Source organism: Cryptomeria japonica, chromosome 7 (genome assembly GCF_030272615.1).
Source record: "Cryptomeria japonica chromosome 7, Sugi_1.0, whole genome shotgun sequence".
Classification (NCBI taxonomy): Eukaryota; Viridiplantae; Streptophyta; class Pinopsida; order Cupressales; family Cupressaceae; genus Cryptomeria; species Cryptomeria japonica.
In genome coordinates, this window is record NC_081411.1 from 280,836,153 (window position 1) to 280,853,850 (window position 17,698).

The window sequence follows — 17,698 nt, forward strand, 5'->3', positions numbered from 1 at the left end:
TTTTAAATGATCCTAATTTTGTCTAAGAGTAAACTTTTTGAGTGTTAATGTGTTTTTTAACGTCCTCGTCGGTAATTTTAAGTGCTAAGGTGTTTTAGGACCTTTAGGAGTTGTTTTCTTGCACCTAGGAAGTTATTCAAGTTGATTTTGCACTTTATCCCCATAGGTTTCCTTTTTTTTCACTCAAATTTTGGTAAATCTGCCTAAGTCCCAATGTGCTTTATTGAAAATTCTAAGTGTCCAGATGATTGAGAGTGGTTGAATTGTTAAATTCCTAATGAAAATCCATATTCTAAGGGTTAGAATGTCAAAATTATTGATGGGAGGTGCTTTTCCCCCCACATTTCCGACGACGCTTGATTTTCCCCACTCAAAATCATGACTGGTGGTGAATTTCCACTGGATTCCTGACAGACCTAATTTTTCCCCCGCTTATTATCCAGACATGGGGTGATTTTCCATTGGGATGATGAAAATTTGACTAAGTGTGGGAATACCTCTTGACAACCCACGATTTTCCACTAGATATGCGGATGACTTTAATGAGGGCTAAAATGATGATTCTTGATGTCTATCGATTTTCTGCCAGGATTGCGGATGACTTTAATGAGGACTAAAATGATGATTCCTGATGCCTATCGATTTTCCACCAAGACTTTTATGACAAGATTTTAAGGATTTTTGTGCGGATTGTGATTCCAGGCCTTAAGCAAATTTCCACAAGTCATGATTTTGATGATTTTAGGTCCAGATAACAATCCAGACAGGGATCAATTTTCCCCCAAGGTGATTTTTTGTGCTAAGTGGCAAGTTTGAATTGGAATTTTCACTCCTGATAGAGATCGATTTTCCCCTAGAGGCTTTTGTGTAAGGTTTGATGAAATTTTGTTAGGATTTTTATCCTAATAGGGGTCGAATTTCCCCTAAGTGGCATTTTAATGATCTTTAATAAATTTTTCATTGGGATTTTACCCCAACATGGGGCGATTTTCCCCTAGAGGTCAATTTTGATCTAAATTTTAAAGTCTTTTAAATAAATTGACCCAAATTTAGTTGTTTTTACACATGATGACGACTATTTAAAAAATAAAAACAATTAATAAATGATTTGCAATAAATACTAAATGATTTTCAGATTTTGCCCAAGCAAGTATAAGTATCAAGGTTTTATCCCACATTGCTTGTGTGATGAAAACTCAAGGCAAAAGCAAGTTTAAAAGAGGGAGGCCAGCATTATAATATTATTATATTTGCCAAGTGTGTTGCTGATTTAGGCGATTTTTCTCCAGCTGTTGAATTTGGTGAAGTGTCAAATTGACACATTTGAGGCTGAAGATTGTTTTCATTCCTTATTTTTCTTCATTTCCAGCCTTGGGCGATTTGTTTGGCTGGCATTGGAGGAAGTTATTTGCAGATTTTTTTCAGACTTGTATGTTTTGGGAGGTGGCGCCATACTTGAAAGGGGGCGATTTTATTTTGGAAATTATTTGACACCATTTTGGGTGAATTTCCTTCATTCTTGGTGGTGGCCATTGTCATTCCTTTCTGTGATAACTTCCAAATCTGAGTTTGACGCCATTATTGCAGCTTGTGTGACCTCCATTGTTGGCTGGTAACACATTTTCAGAATTATTTTTCACCAACCAGCTTGTTCCAACCTAGGCGATTTTGTTTGGAGGTGTTTTTAGAGGCGTTTTAGAGCATTTTCAGACCTTAATGCTGTTGCAGGTCTGAAACTTCAGTGTCAAGGGGCTGTCCTCAGAAAACATTCATTTCCATTTTCCAGCCACTTACCTATTTAGGTGATTTCACTTGGAGTGCATTTTTGCACCATTTCTTGGCGATTTTCTGAGTTTGCTATCATTCCTAGAGGTGCTGGGTGTCTTCAAACTTGTTGGCAGCCATTGTTGACTTGGGAAGGTGTCCTTAGACAACTTCTGTGTGAAAACACTACTTTTCACACCTTTCCTAGTTCAATTCCCGATCCGATATACTCCTTTGCACTCTAATTTGGATGAAATTTCTAAATATAAGAAAGTGTCTTCAGACTTTGCTAAGTCTGAAAATTGATGATTTTAGTGAATTTCCTGAGGGTTTTATACCCTAATCTTATCATATTTACTTTCTATTCATTGAGAATGTTGATAAATTTTTTGATTTCCATTCCTAAAATTGTCTAAATCATTAGGAAATCAGAACTTGTTATCAGGAATATTTTTCGAAGTTGCTTACTTCTAGCTTCATATAGATGCAATGTTGAAGTCGGGAATTAGCATCCGGAAGGAACAACAGAGGATTGTTGATACTGAATTCTATCCAGAATCCAAGATGTCATCTAGATGGAAGGAGATTACAAACACAAACATGCATTTCCTGAACATGGACCAGATGCGGCAGCGGATGTTCAGAATTGGAAGCCAGATCCCTTCCCCAACTTATGCAAACATTATGAAGAGTGGCATTTATCAGGCCGTTGGATTTCCGCAGTCCATATAGTGCAACAAGCTAATCTTGGAGTGTGCACAATGTTATGATGCTCGCTCCCGAATGATCAAGACTTCTAAGGGTGCCATCATTGCCTACCTTGCTGAGGATGCAATTGCTGAGGTGTTTGGAATTCCATGTGAAGCAGACATGAAAGATAGGATCAAGGATGAATATGAAGAAAGATATAAGAATAAGATGGATGCATGCAAGAACGTAGTGTTGTAACCTAATCACACATCACCCCATTCCAGATGGGGACCCCCTACTTTTTAGGCCCTCTCGATCATTTGGTCGTTTGGTTTTGTTTTTCGTGGTTTTTTGGTGGCAATCTCATCAGTCTCTTAGCTTTGTGAGTGTTCAGGGGTTAAATTGATTAAGTCTTCTTTTCGTTTGAGTGAATTTGATGAAGTCTAGGGCCTGTTTTGTCAGTTTTAGGGTTTCTGCCTTTAGTCCTAGATTTTAGGGGTTTTTGTTAGGGTTTTGGAAAAATTGAACATATAACTGGAATCAGGACCCTTCAAGGAACCTCCCAATAAAATTGAGCCAAAATGGAGCAACTTTCTATTATTAGAAAGTTCCTATTTTTTAGGGATTTTACTAAGTCCCAGAATGTCATCATTTTGCCAAAAATCAAACTTACTATTTTTAGTAAGTTTCTATTTATAGTAAGTCATTATGTGTCCTGTTTTAGCACAGACGTTCTGAAAAGTTTCTATCTTTGGAAGTTTATTTTTGGCAGGACCATTCAGGCAAGGTGATGAAGATCAAGCATCCACGACTACTTCTAATTCTGGAAAGTCAGAAAGCAGATAGAATCACTCAAAAAAAATGGCTAAGTGTTTGAAATCCATTCCTGAAAAGGAAAGCTCAAGAAATTCACCCAAGTCCGGAAGAAGCAAGAGTGAAATTCTCTCACCCGGAGGAATTCACACTCAACTGCCAAACAGGGTGCTAAACTGGAGGAGTCATGGAGGATTCAAAAAACCATAATATTCCATGACACATGCAAAATGCCACCCTAGGGCGATGAAGGGCACTAAAACTCAAGTGTCATGGAAGTAGGAAAAAATAATGATTTCCTTCCCTTAGTCAAAATTGCACCCTAGCACTGTGGAGGGCGCCAAATTGGGGGGTGCAAGGAATCCATGGAGATGTTGAAATTCCCCACCAAGTGCAAAATGCTGCCTCGGAATGATGGAAGGCGCCAAAATGGAGTAGTCAGGGAAGAATGGAAAAAAAGTGTGAATTCCAAGACTAAGGCAAAGATTCGCCCAAGAAGGTCAAAGGCCGCTAGGATTAGGTCAACATGGAAAGCGTGGAAAAGGTGTGAATTCCTGGCCATAGGAAAATTTCGCCCAACACTCAGGAGGGTGCCAAATTGGAAGGATAAAGGAAGGACAAACAAAATCATGAATTCTTCCTCCATGAAGAATTTCCGCCCTAAGACAAGGGCGGATGCCAAAATGTAGTATGCATGGAAGGATCGAAAAAATGATGAATTCCTTGACCTAAGGAAAATTCCGCCCATCACTCAGGTAAGGCGTCAAAATGAAGTGTGCAAGGAGAATTGAAGAAATCATGAATTCCTCCTTCCTAAAGAAATCATGAATTCCTCCTTCCTTGAGAAATAGCGCCCTAAGGGGTAGGAAGGCGCCAAAAGTAAGGGGTCAGGGAAATTGCAAAATGAAACAATTCCTTCACAAAAGGAGAATTGTGGCTTGGCTAAGAGAGGAATGTTGAAATGGCTAAGTCGAGAATCAAGGAAATGATGAAATTCCAAGACATACTAAATTCCATGCTTAAGCTTGAAAAATCGAAAATTTGTCTAAGGCATGAAAATCCAAGGGTCAAGGAGGAATGAAAAGGAAAAATCCCCTCATGAAATTTTTTGAAATTTCCATTTTTAGACATCAAATCTTATCAGAATTTGAAACTTTTTATAGATTTAGAATCATGAGAGATTTCTCTCTCTAATGGACCCGACTCCTAAATTTTAGGAGGATATCTAAAAAATAGGAGATGTTGGAGAAGCATGGAAAATTCCTCCCGGAGCAAGAAAAGTCAAGCTAAGACGATGAATCGGGCGAATCTTGAAGAATATTCCAATTTCCCTCCAAAATTTGAAAGAATGGCAAGTTAATGAGTTGGTAGAAGGAATATTCTAAGTATGACGAATGACAGTGCATTAAGTGAAACTTCCAAATTCAAACTCAATTACAAGAGAAGTTCCATTTGCATGGCGTAGTGATTGGGAAAGTACGACGCATATTAAATTCAGTTGCTAAATTAATGCCTCCCAACTTAGCAGTACGATATGAAGAATTCTGTATAAGTGTGGAGAAGCATTTCATTTCTCATGTGCAGGATTTAAGAAAGAAGAATTGGAGAAGTGAAGAAAGGTCATACTTAGTCAGTTTTTCATCATTCTCAAGTTGCTTTTTTAGGATGGTGGAATCAAGCAAGACAACTACCATCACCAGGCAAGCATTGATCAAAGCAGAGATGAAAGGCTTCCTTCCTATTTCCCAGATGAATTCTAGATGGAAGGAAATCAGCGATACAAATTTGGGCACATTCAACCTGGCCCCCTTCAAGATCATAATGTTCGGAACAGCATGGCATAATCCATCACCAACAGCTGTCAAATTCGTCAAGAGCAGAATTGTTGCGGCAACTGGTTTTCCTCCTGCTATTCAATGGATCTGATTTTGGAGTGTGCAAAGTATTATAATCCGGAGCGGAAGACAATTTCAACGTCAGATGGCAGGTTGTTGGCAACATTGACTCCGAAAGCAATTGGCGAAGCTTTCTGAATTCCTTCACACCATTCCATGATGTATAGGACTATCAGCAGAGCTCAAGCAGTGTATGACGTAGGTCCTGCCAGGTGTGCTGACATGATCAACAAACAGTGGTTGCTAAAGCCTAGGCCGCATATTTCCAAAATGCCAAAGATTCTCACTATCTTTGAGTTTAAACAAGAATATGTGGACCTGATAAAGATGTTGAGCAGGGTAATGGGATGTTCACATACTGTGAATTTTGAAACATGGATGTTTTTCTACATTGGCGAGATCTTGAATGCAAATGGGCTAGTTGATTGGGCCAAATTGATTAGTCATTACTTGCACGAACAACTGAGGAACTTGAAAGAAAGAAAGTCTCAATCCTTCTTCATGAGCTCTTACATAATCTATATGCTTGCACGAAGGCGAGGATTTGATGGTCTGCCAGCAAGTGGAATCATGGGTTGCGGACCAGCATAGCTGAAAGTGCATGAGCGTTATCCTCAGCTGCATCTTCACAATGTTAGTTCTTATAGGCTGGCGAACGACACCTTCACTATGTACTTGACGCTGCTAATGCAGAAACAGTTGCACATAAGGGTGTCGCCACAAGCAAGGGCCTTGGTTCAGAAGTATGGAGCCACGTTCTTACAGTTTCCAAAATTCACCTACATCAGGACGCAGGGATTCTCATTCCAGTCATATAAGTTGCCAAGGTATCCATCCGACAAATTCATACTGCTGGAACTCATGAGGCAGTTAACAGCCTATGATCAATTATAGAAGAAGAAGCGGTCTATTGAATTCCCAGTTGTCCTAGGTGATTTCATGGAAATGTGCTTAGGTTTGGAAGCAGCTGAGAGTGCAGCGGAGGAGTTAACATTCTATCGCCTACCATTTTATACATCCAGAGCTCAGTTTGATCCTCACCGCCAAATTAGAAAGGTTGCTAGTATGAAATTCATACACAAATTTCACTTAGAAGATTATTGGGCAAGTGTGGAGGATGACCTTGAAGTCCGGAGGAAAATCTATTCCAGACTGCCCTTTGACACCATCAGGATAAGTGAAATTTACCAAGTGTCGGATCAGGTGAAAGAGGATTTGGACCTAACGCAACCTGAATTTGAGAAAGTCAGCCCATTCAGTTGCCACACTGGTCAGAGCCCGAAATTGATGATTTGAATGTCTTGGCTAGATCGGTGCTAAAATTCACTAAGCACTAGGTTGATTGGCAGATAAGGAAGTTGACGGAAGGAAATGTTCATTTGACATATCTTCACAGGCCCAGGTAGAAAGAGAAGTTCAAATTGATAAAGGGAAAAGTGCTCCGAAGAGACCAAGGACGGAAAGGAAGAAAGATATCCAACAAGACGTTCATCATGAATCCTAGCATGAAATCCGTCAGGAAGTTCAACAAGAGGTGCAACAAAAAGAACCTCCGCAAAAGAGAGCAAGCATAGAAAAGGTGCAATCACCGACAAGTTCTTCCAGTGTACATGAGGTAGAGATGTTCCCATAGGAAAATCCAGCGGATCCACCTCCAGGTAATACTCCAGCACCAGATATACTCAGCATTAGTGCTTCAAATAGACCCAATCAACCAAGAGGTCAATGACAAGAAAGTCCTCTACACCAAGAAGCGGCTCATTAGGATAGTTTTGTGGAAGCCATCCTAGGCGAAATGAAGGAAGAATCACAGGAGCAAGAGTACACGAAAAATCCATAGTCACTCCATTCCTGCTCCTGATTGGCTGATAGAGAGACTGAGGAGGGAACTAGAAAAAGAAATTGATCCAGCTCGGGAATTAGAAGAGTTGTTGAAGAGGATGAATCAACCCGTAGAAAGGAAGGCTCCCCGAAAATTTTCAAAAGTCATGAGGAATGAATTCGGATCCCGAATCTTGCACATTGCTGAGCCTACAGTGGATAAGGGCAGGAATGAAATTAGGCAAAAAGATTATGTTATCAAACAGGTTGATCTTGGTCCCACTTCCACGGGACAAGTAATTGGAGACTTCGAAGGATCTTCCTTAGCCATGAAGGAAAAGATGCTGAAAACGAAGGCAAAATGTAAAAGGTTGAGGGAAGAAAATAGAGCTTTATGCGAGTACATTAGAAGTTTTAAAAGGCCCCTCAGGGAAGCAAGTCCTTCATTCATTCCTCCTTCTTCCCTTCCTAAGAAAGTTGTTGATGATGCGGAGGTAATTAGAGCAATGTCACAAAATCCCAGGGAGTGGACAAAGGATGTTTACACCAGAGAAATGGGACTCGCTCGGACTCGGCGAGTCCGAGTCCGAGTCATGCTCGCCGAGTCTCTGGTGCTCGGACTCGGACTCGTCCGAGTCTGGCGAGCAAACTCACCAGACTCGCCGAGTTGGCGAGTTTCGCTCAAACTCGCCAAACTCGGCAAGTCCCAAGCCTCAAACTCGACTACTGGCTGGGTTAGTAAAATGACAAAAAAAATACATTTTAAAAAGTTTTTTTTAAATGAATGGTATCGTCTTTGCGATGCCCCTTCACCCCACCTTGGGGGCGCTGCCCCCAAACCCCCGTCGAAAAATATGGGGGGAAACTACGTCGATAGAAGTAGGGAAAATTTAAGCACCGAGTCTGACACTGATTGGATCGACCAGGTAGATATAGAGGCTAAGAGCCTGAGACTGTAGCCATGGCAGAGGAGGAGTGGAGAGCACGAGCACAGACTGGAGATTTAGAGGCAGATAGTGACACTGATGTTCCTGTTGTTGGTGAGCATGGCATGGTGTCACGAGGAGCAGCTATGGCTGTCGAATCATCCAAGACCTACCTTAGACGCCTTCGCAAGGGGTCGGGGCCGGAGAGTGCAGGCTCCTCTGAGCCATAGGCTTGTAGTTGTATTTACCTTTGGTATTTGTATGAAACATTTGATGATCATCATATGATGACATGGATTTTTTATTCCATGAGTTTTGTAATATTGTATACATTTGACAATATTTATATATCTATGTTATTTCCTTCAGCTACAATTTGCGTTTATGCTTATGTGATTGATGTATACTTGTGTATGTAATCAAATGAGCCGAGTTTGATGATGTTATTGTGTCTTTAAGGTGTATTCAATAAAGGGTGCCTGAAACAAGTTTTAAATCTTTAAAAATCTCTAAATTTCTTGAGTTTTTCACTTTCTCGAGTCCAGCCAAGTCTGGAGCTGAGTCTGACGCCAAGTTCGAGTCGGCCTTGCCGAGTCCGAGTCCCGTTTCTTTGGTTTACATTGAAACAAGAAAATTCATCGAGGATTTGGCTCAACTTCATTCAAGGTTCGTAGCCTTTTGAACAAATTGGAGGTAGCGGAAGGATTGTGGGAGGATGTTCACATATATCAAGACTTAACCATTCCGCGGCTCAGGGCTCTAACAAAGATTCCCAGGCAAACACTAATTGGTGGGAAAGTAATTCACGAGAACGAGGTTTATGACTTTCCCCAATGGTTCTGTGCTGTTTGCTCAGGAAAGAATACTTTTGACAAATTTAGCATGGAGTCTTTAACCTTGAAAGACTCAATCAGAAGGGTGCAGGAAGAGGTCATCAATGCAATTGAAGCACTATTTGCAAAGAAGCTCAATGAGAATGGAGTAACAGTGAACTCCCTGAAATCTCAGTTGCACGAGTTCTTCTTCGTAGGTTCATTCACTAAGGAACATTTTGCAAATGTTTCTTCATTTTCCAATACAATGAAGAGGACACAGGAAATCATGATGGAATGGGAAAGCTTCTTTTCCAAGAGCAAGGAGGAAATTACTTTGATGGAGTTTGATTTTGAAAATGTGCCAAGTATCTACATCGGAGAGTTGGAAGCCATCATCAGTAAATTCATTGCATATGCAATTCTAGAATGGGATAATGGTTGTCCATTCTTGGACGGGAATCTTTTGGCTTAATAGTGGTGGCGCATTTACTACTGGAATATTTTTGACTTAGTGACGGCTTGGTCAATGCATGTTGAATGCATGAGGAATCTTCTTGCATGCAACCGTCTTATTAATGGTTTTATGTCAGATTCCCTATGCATGTAGCCATCGCATGGGGAATGATGGGCATTTATTTCTTGCATGGGAATGTTTGTTGTATTTTGGGCAAATTAGATGTAATGGGGCGCATTTAATGCACAAATTGGATGCCATTTTTGGGTTTTTTTGAATTAATTGTATATGGGCTTTAGTGGGCATTAATAGCTGATTCCCACCTTGCTGCATCTTGTGTGGAGAATCTTTTAGGGATAAACCCTAATTAGGGTTTACATGTGGTCAAGGCCAGAAGCCTATATAAAGGGGTGACCCCCCTCATTTGTAAGGTAGGAGAGATTATGGTCTGAGATTATTGCTAAGAGTTTTTGAAGCAAACACTTAATACATTGTTCTATTGATGGTGTGTTCTTGTGTTGTTTTGGAGCTCACATGGTCTCACTTTCTTCATAAATTAGATGTGCTTTTATGTTGTTAGATGAACTAGATTTGATAGGATTATTTGTTGTGAAGCCTGTGCTCATACTTTTGGTGTGCAGCTGATTGTTGCATATTGTGCAAAGTTAGCCTGAGCCTCTGTTTTATGTGTATGTTTAACTTCGATTATTAGTGGAGATTGTTCGATTTGATGGTTTCTATTGGTGATTTGAAATCCTTAACACACCCTCTGAAGATTGCACCGCCTTTGTGTAGTTGTGCATTGTTGGCGAAGCGAAGTGTGGTTGGATTTTGCATAAGTAATCCCGTCTCTGTGTTCGTAGGATTAGATTAGTCTTAGCCTAGTTCTCTAAACCCTCCCCCTCATTTACTTTTTTGCATATTTTCAAATCTAAAAATCCAAAAACAAAAATAGAGCTTTCATTGCAAATCATTTGCATAGAAGTCCTTGAACCTGCATAAATTTGTTATCCTCTTCAAGTGAATGCGTAAGGCCCCTTGGGTTAACAGCAAACCCATCAACTGACTGAGTCACGTCCACGCACTAAAGAAACCTTGAGATTAGCCGTTTGATCTTTCTTTGCAATCTTAGCATACGGCCTGATTTTAAACAAGAGAGAGTGAAGTGACCATTGGTAACTTTATTTTGTGTTCGACGTAGTCATAAAAAACATGTCAACACATAGTGAACAAGGAGTGGATGATCGAACCTAGGTCTCATCATTCCAAAGCTCCCAAGACACTCATGTGCACAGACTTCAAAGATGAATATAGTGATTTAGTATTCCTACTTAATCGAGTGATGGGGATGCCGTAGGGTGCAATATATGATGGATGGATGTTCTATTTCATCCAGGATTGTCTGAAAGGAACATTGATCAATTGGTCAAAAATCATAAGTGACAATCTGGATTTTCAGTTGAGGAATATGGAGAGGTCCAGGTCATTCGCCATGACTTCCTACTTGGTGTACCTGCTTGCACAATTTGTTACCTACAAAGGATTGATATGCAAAGGTGAAGTCGGGAATGGACAAGGGCAGTTTAGAAGTTATGAATGCTATCTACCACTGAACATGTATCAAATTGAAGATTATAAGAGAGTGAATGATGCATTCACTATGTACATAACGCGAATGTTGCAAGGTGGAATCCACAAGAGGTTGTCCAAGGAAGCAACAGAGCTGATAGAGAAATATGGATCGTGGTACATAGAGTTTCCCACTTTCACATACATAAGGATTCATGGATTTCAATCCAAACCTTACAGGCTTCCTAGGTATCCTACAAACAGAATGATATTACTTGAGGTGGCGAGACAACTTCTGGAGTTTGATTCTATCCAGAAGGACAAACATAGAATGTGGATGACATTTCCTATTTCACGAGGGAAGACATTGGAGGTTTGCCAATCCATCGCAGCAGCTAGCACAACAATTGAAGAACTTGCATTCTATTGATTTGCAACATACAAGAGAAGAGAAAGATTTGATCCGAATAAGAAAGTTGGAAGGATCAGGGGAGATAAGTTCATTCACAAGATAGACATAGAAAATAATTGGGCCAACCTGATGGACAAACAAGCAGTGAAAAGAAGAATGTGGTCTAGAATGTTCGTGAATTTCATGAGAAAGTGTGGACTTTTCCTCATTCCTGACCAGATATTAGATGACAAGGATCATACGCATCCACAATATGAGAATGTAATGAATAAGGCTATTCTATTGCCTAATTGGTCAGAACAAGAAGTGATAGATTTGAATGTATTGATGAGAGAGGTCGTGAGTTTCTCCCGAGGATGGGTAGTTAGCTAGATGAACAAGTTAGTTGACATGGGTGTTATCTTCACTTATGAAAAGATGAAATAGGAAGAATCTGCTTCCGAGGATGATCAAAGAACTATTAGTGACATAAGGATTCATGCGGATGAGGTGAGTTGGGCTCCCAAATGAAGGAAAAACACACTAGGAGAAGTCAAGGCTAGAGGGAAGAAGATTGAGGAGGTTAAGAAGAAGCAAAAGATTATCATTCCTTCACCTTCCCTCAGTGTCTCATCAATCAAGGAAGTTGAAGTGTTGAAACAAAACAATGAGGTTGAACAATGTTCCAACACAGTGATATTACCAAAGAATGTTCAAGATTTACATGCCACCGCTACATCTGCTCCACCTAATGAAGATGATGATCTATCGGGATCCCCTACTGTCCTTTTGGAGGTTAGTTTGGGAAAGAATGTATATGATTTGACCAAGGATAATCCTGATGATGATGACGATGTTATCTCGGCATTGAAAGAGCTTGATCGAGAGATGTGTCTCGATGATGGTATGGAGATGGCCACTATTCTTGATTGGCTGATGAAGAGTATGGAGAAAAGTAAGATGGTAGAGGTGCAACGATTTGATGACATTGATGACTACTTAGCTACAAGCAACAAGGAGAAAGAACCTAAGAAGGTTGAGATTTTGTCACATATAGCTAGAGATGAGGCAGGAATGTGGATTGCGCAGGTGGCTGTTCCTATTGGAGATGTGACGAAGGATGTTGCTACTCCCATGGATTTCCATATTACTTCAGTTGCCCTTGGTCGTACTACAAAAGAGCAAGAATTCCAAGAAGTTGGTGATACTCTCAAGGCAATCGGTGCGAGATTCGATAGGGAGATAGAAAAGAAATAGAAGTATGAAGAAGAAAATATCAAACTTAGAGAGTACATTGCAGGGATAAGGCATGAGAATCCCACCCATATTTCCCCTATTGTAGTTGATCATGGACTACATACACATTATGAGGCAGCGAGAGATACACTCTCGGAAGTGGAGAAATGGATTGAAGATACGAAGAGACAGACGAATGATTTTCTTACTCACTTTGTCTAGGCTTTTGATAGGACAACAGGGCTCATATTTAGGATATAGTATTTGGAGGGAGTTTGGGAGGAATTCCGACCTATTCAAGAGAAGACTATTCCATGCCTCAGAGCTTTGAAGAAAATTTCTATGTCCACATTGATCAAGGAGAATATTGTGAACGATGGAGAGAGAAACGATTTCCATGGCTGGTATTGTTCATTAGCCATGAAGAAATCAACTTATGAGCACGCACAAAAGGATTGTGCAGAGATGGAAGGATCAATTCATGATATTCGGTCGAAGATCCTTGCCTCAATTGAGGAATTATTGGGAGTTGATTTCAGTGAAGCCAGTGGTTTACACTTAGTAGAATTGAGAGACAAGATGAAGTTCATATACTTCAATCAGTTGGACTCTTTGAAGAAGAGTCAGATGGATGACTTAGTGTCTTTGTTGATTCATGTTCACAATTTGTAGAAGCTTATGCCAGATTGGGAGAACACCTTGGATTCTTGCTCGGATGCATTGGATGTGATTGATTTACAACAGGATACTTTACCTAGCATTTCCATGGAGGAGTTAGATTCTGCATTGGCTAGATTCTTGGATTATGCTATGAGAGAAAGAGATGCAAGGCGAATTCTTCTAGAAGATTCCCTATTTGATGACTAGGTGTCTTTCTGTTGGGCGATATGTTGGTGGCTCCATTTTTTATGTAAACCCTAATTAGGGCAACTCTAGGGCTTTGTTGGCATGATCTTGGCCCTTGATTTTGATTTAATCTTGGCCATCCATTTTGTATGAAACTATATATACCCCATTGCCTCTCATTTGTAAGAGAGACTTTTGAGAATTGTTGGTAGATGCTGCATATTTGAATATAAATCATTGTTCGACTTGATGGTGATTTTTGTTGAAGTGTTGTCTTGCATTCAAGGTTCTCAATTCCTCCAAGTTAGATTAGAATCTGCTTTCATGTTTGTTAGATTGAATGAAGAATTTGTTGAATGTATTTGTGTGGATTCCATTAATCCATACCACTAGCATCTTGCTGATTGTAAGTGCGTCGTGCGTGGTCAACTGGAAATTTATGCAAGCCTAACTTCGATTATTATGTGTCCATTGTTATGCATCAACTTGGATGGTATCAATGTTTGATGATAGTAATTTGAATATCTTTGAGATATACCTTAGATGATTGCACTAAGCTTGTGTCAAGATCTATTCGACTTGATGGTGAGACCCAGCCTAGTTTGATTCCACTGAGTTTGGTCATCACTTCTTGCATTCTAGGTTTTAGAATAGAATTCCTGAACCCTATTCCCTTTTGCCATTTTTTTTTAGAAAGTCTTGTTAGAATTAAGTCTAGAACTTCATTGTTAAATCCTAAGTTGTCAACACACCCATTCCATATTCATGATAAGCAAAGTCGATTCGAACAATTGTGTAAGTCCCCAAGTGAAATCAGCAATTCACATCGACCATTGAGTTACCCACTCGTCAAGACCTAACTTTAGAAACCTTGGAATCATTTTAGTTGATCTTACCCTTAGCATCTGAGGTGACTTTGTTCAAGAGAGGGTAAAGTACTTTGGTATTTTATTTTGATGCTTGCATGTGCATAAAACATACATCATCAGGACACTGGATACCATGAGCTGTAATGTCCCCTATTTATAGGCTGTCAATTTTCAAAGAGAAACATACATTACTACCTAGTATATTACATTAATTTGGAGTAGATAATTAAAGTTGTCTATAATTCAACTTAATATTGTCCTTAGTCCAGTCCTAATTCCTAATCCTTTCTCATTCTTAATCCCAGAAGAGGGCGTTGGCTTGTCTAGGGCGCTATGACACCACCTCCCTAACTCAGCCCAGACGTTAGGAGCATCAGTTTTTCATCCTTGGGGGCCGTTTATCTTGGAGTGGATTTACTCTGCCTCTCCCTAACAGCACCCGTCTCCCTTGGGGAATAGAATTCAAATTGATTAAGTACTTAGATTGTGAATATATTTGTCTTTCCATTATTATGAATGTATATAAAATTTAGTAGGACTGTCATACATATTGCAGTCTATATTAATATTACTATTAAATTCTGCATAAGAACATTATCAGGCTTCATATATTAAGCATAGATATTAAGCACATCCCCATGCATACCACCAAGAACAAGGATGTTACTGCCTGTAACTTAATAACAGTTCTGATCTGATCCGATCCATGGTGATGTCATTGGATGCTTTTAATTCCTTTACTTTATATCTCTCAATGTGAGGGAGAGGTCACACCTCTTCATCATGTATGCCCTTTGGCAAGAGACATACCCTTTCACCATTAGCACCCTTTGAAAGAGTGCAACTCTTCATTATTTCTGCCCTTTGAAAGGGACACAACCTTTCACAATCAGATCTTCACTTCTGATTCCCAAATTATCTCCCCTTCAATTGAGTTCACCTCTCCCTTTTATACCTCATATTTGGGGGAGTCACAACTTATTATTTCATGCCTTTTGACCATTCATTAACTTTAATCAAATTTTAATTATACTTAATTATATTCTTTTATATTTTAATTTAATTTTTATTTTTATTCTTTTGTATTTTAATTTTATTATTATTATTTGTGATTAAATTATATTTCAAAGTGGGGACATTACATGAGCATAAAAGATGAATAATTTAAATGTCATTCAATGCAACAAACACACAGGAGGATGCTTCATGCTTTCATGGAAGGAAGTATTTAAAGAGCATGCAACACAAGAGGCTGAAGACATATATCAAACTGTCGAGAAAATGGACGATTGCTATTAGGAAGCTAGTTTAAGTGTTTTATGCCTTTCTTTTTAAAATTATTCTATGTAGGTTCATTCAGATAAAAGAATGTAGGCCTGCACAGAAACAAGAGATGAAGCTATAAATATCGCGTATGTAGATAAGAACTTTGTAAAGATAAGTTTATAACAATGTTGAAAGGGCTAAGTAATAGTTAGCAATCCTAGCTTGTGTTTGAAGATACAATGTGAGGCCCAGAAAACAAAGTTTTGGTAGGTAAAGATTCACAAAATTAAGGTGTGAAGAAATTTCATAGTATTTGTAAGACTTGGCTATGGAGATAGCCACCCAAGACCAAAGAGCTTCAATGAAAGAAAAAAGAGACCCAAAATGATAGAATAATTGTATCCTGTCAAAGGATGCAAATATAAAATAATTCTAGTTTTGATTGGATTGCTCATACATGTGAGTTGCAAGTGGGAATATATAAGGTACACCACCAAGAGATGTGAATGTACAACCAATGTGGGATGAAGGAGATGTAGTCACATGTGTGCACAATATCTCCACCAAACTAGGAAAGTACATGTCACGTGATGCAAGTACAACTTAAGTAGATTCCTACTTAAGTAAGCTTACCCTATCCTAGGTGCATAATATGCAATAATGTTATTAAACAAAATGGATAGAATGGGTCCTGATAACGTGTAGTCATGCTAGGTATCCATGTACAAAATGTGTCCCTTAAGAAACTAGGAAGGATAAAATCTCATGTGAGGGAAAACTGCCCCGAGAAGGAAGCCCCTTCTCCAAGAAACGAGAGAGAAGCCCCGCCAAATAAAGAGACCATGAAGCCTCCTCTCAATAAGTTCTCGATTGTGTTAAGGGTAAATGCTTGATTGTGAATGCTAATGGTGATTCATGAATGCTGAACAATGTTTCTCCCAGTAGGATAGCTTGAATTCTTGAGAGGATTGTGAGAAAAGGAAACTTAGAATAAATTGAATCCGATTCTGAAACAATTTAGAATTGGGTAGATAGGGCTTTTTTGCCAATTTGGTAACATATCTCATTATGTAAGAAATTGAGCCTAAACACCTATAACTATGTATGCAACTTCACAACCTCATTTCTACAGTCAATTTTCTTTCATGATGAACATAATATGAGGTACCAAAGATAGCCAGCCTTTCGACAAGGTGTTTCGTGCATTCTTACAGCTCCCCCATGTCTTTAATGGTGGCTAAAGGGATTCCAAATGTTGGGAATGTGAACTGAAATGTCAAGAATTGTTAAGCTTCCTGTCTTGTCTAAACATAAGGAAACTACTGCAAGTCATCACAGAGTGATTATGTAACCATCACTGTGGTTACAAAACCTTACAGTCAAAAGAAAGAATGATATCTATTGATACTTGGTGGTTTTGAATCACAGGGGGCTAAAACAAAAACGGCTTCTGTTGCAAACCAGTGCTTTCAACTGCCCATCGAATTTCAGTTGATTACATTGTCTGAACTCTTGTCTTCTGACTCCCTTGTGATACACCTGATCTACCCCATGGAGTCCTCCAACCCAGGATAACATACTGGCTTCAAAACCATAAAATTATGATCTCCTGGACAATGTGAAGTCTTGAGACAAGTCCTGATGGATAATGTTGCTAATGCCCCCTAGTCATGTTTCTCAAATCTGTTTAATGGATCAAGTTTTCAAATTTGTACATGCCGTCCTTTCAATTTCTTTTCTGTTTTCTGGTGGTCTTTTATTGAACTGTTCCTTTCTAATGTTGTTTGTAGGAGGGGATAAAACCTTCGTATTCCATTTTAATATTGGTTTTGAGGATTGTGATTTGAGATTTGTGTGTTTCTTTTTAATGCAGAGATGAAGAATTGGCTACAGAAGTGGCTTGGGTAGTAGTTTACATTACAGCTCTGTCAGAGGTGCATTCAGGATTGTTGATAGAAGCTGGGCTACTGCCACCACTTATTGGAAAGCTTGCTTCTTCAGATCGACTTTCATTGCTCACTCCAGTAAGAAACATCATTAACTTATACATTCGCACTACTGTGATTTGTGTTTCTCTGTAAGAATTTGTTTTCTTTTTGCGTTGTTCTTTCTTAAGCAATACAAATTGACATGAAGTCCATTGTCAGGACCTTGCCTTTAATTTTTTGCTGTATTTTAATGCCCTGTTTTTATGGTGTTGGTTCCTTGCATGTCTACATATATTTCTATATTTTAACTTTTTGTACTTGAAATCAATCCATCTTATTCCTTGGAAATATGTGCTATAGTTTTTCTTGCATTAGATTGTGGTTATTCTCACAAAGACAAGCTGAAGAATTGTTG

General features: G+C 39.2%; 1 protein-coding gene across 2 annotated transcripts in view; it reads left to right on the forward strand.

The window, feature by feature from the left end:
* Positions 1–17,698, forward strand: part of LOC131064377 (importin subunit alpha-9) — a 198,909-nt gene that overhangs the window by 127,572 nt on the left and 53,639 nt on the right. For both annotated transcript variants that reach the window (XM_057998494.2, XM_057998493.2), the window contains exon 7: positions 17,229–17,379. In XM_057998494.2, coding sequence (XP_057854477.1) covers positions 17,229–17,379 — 151 coding nt within the window. The remainder of the gene's footprint in view (positions 1–17,228; positions 17,380–17,698) is intronic.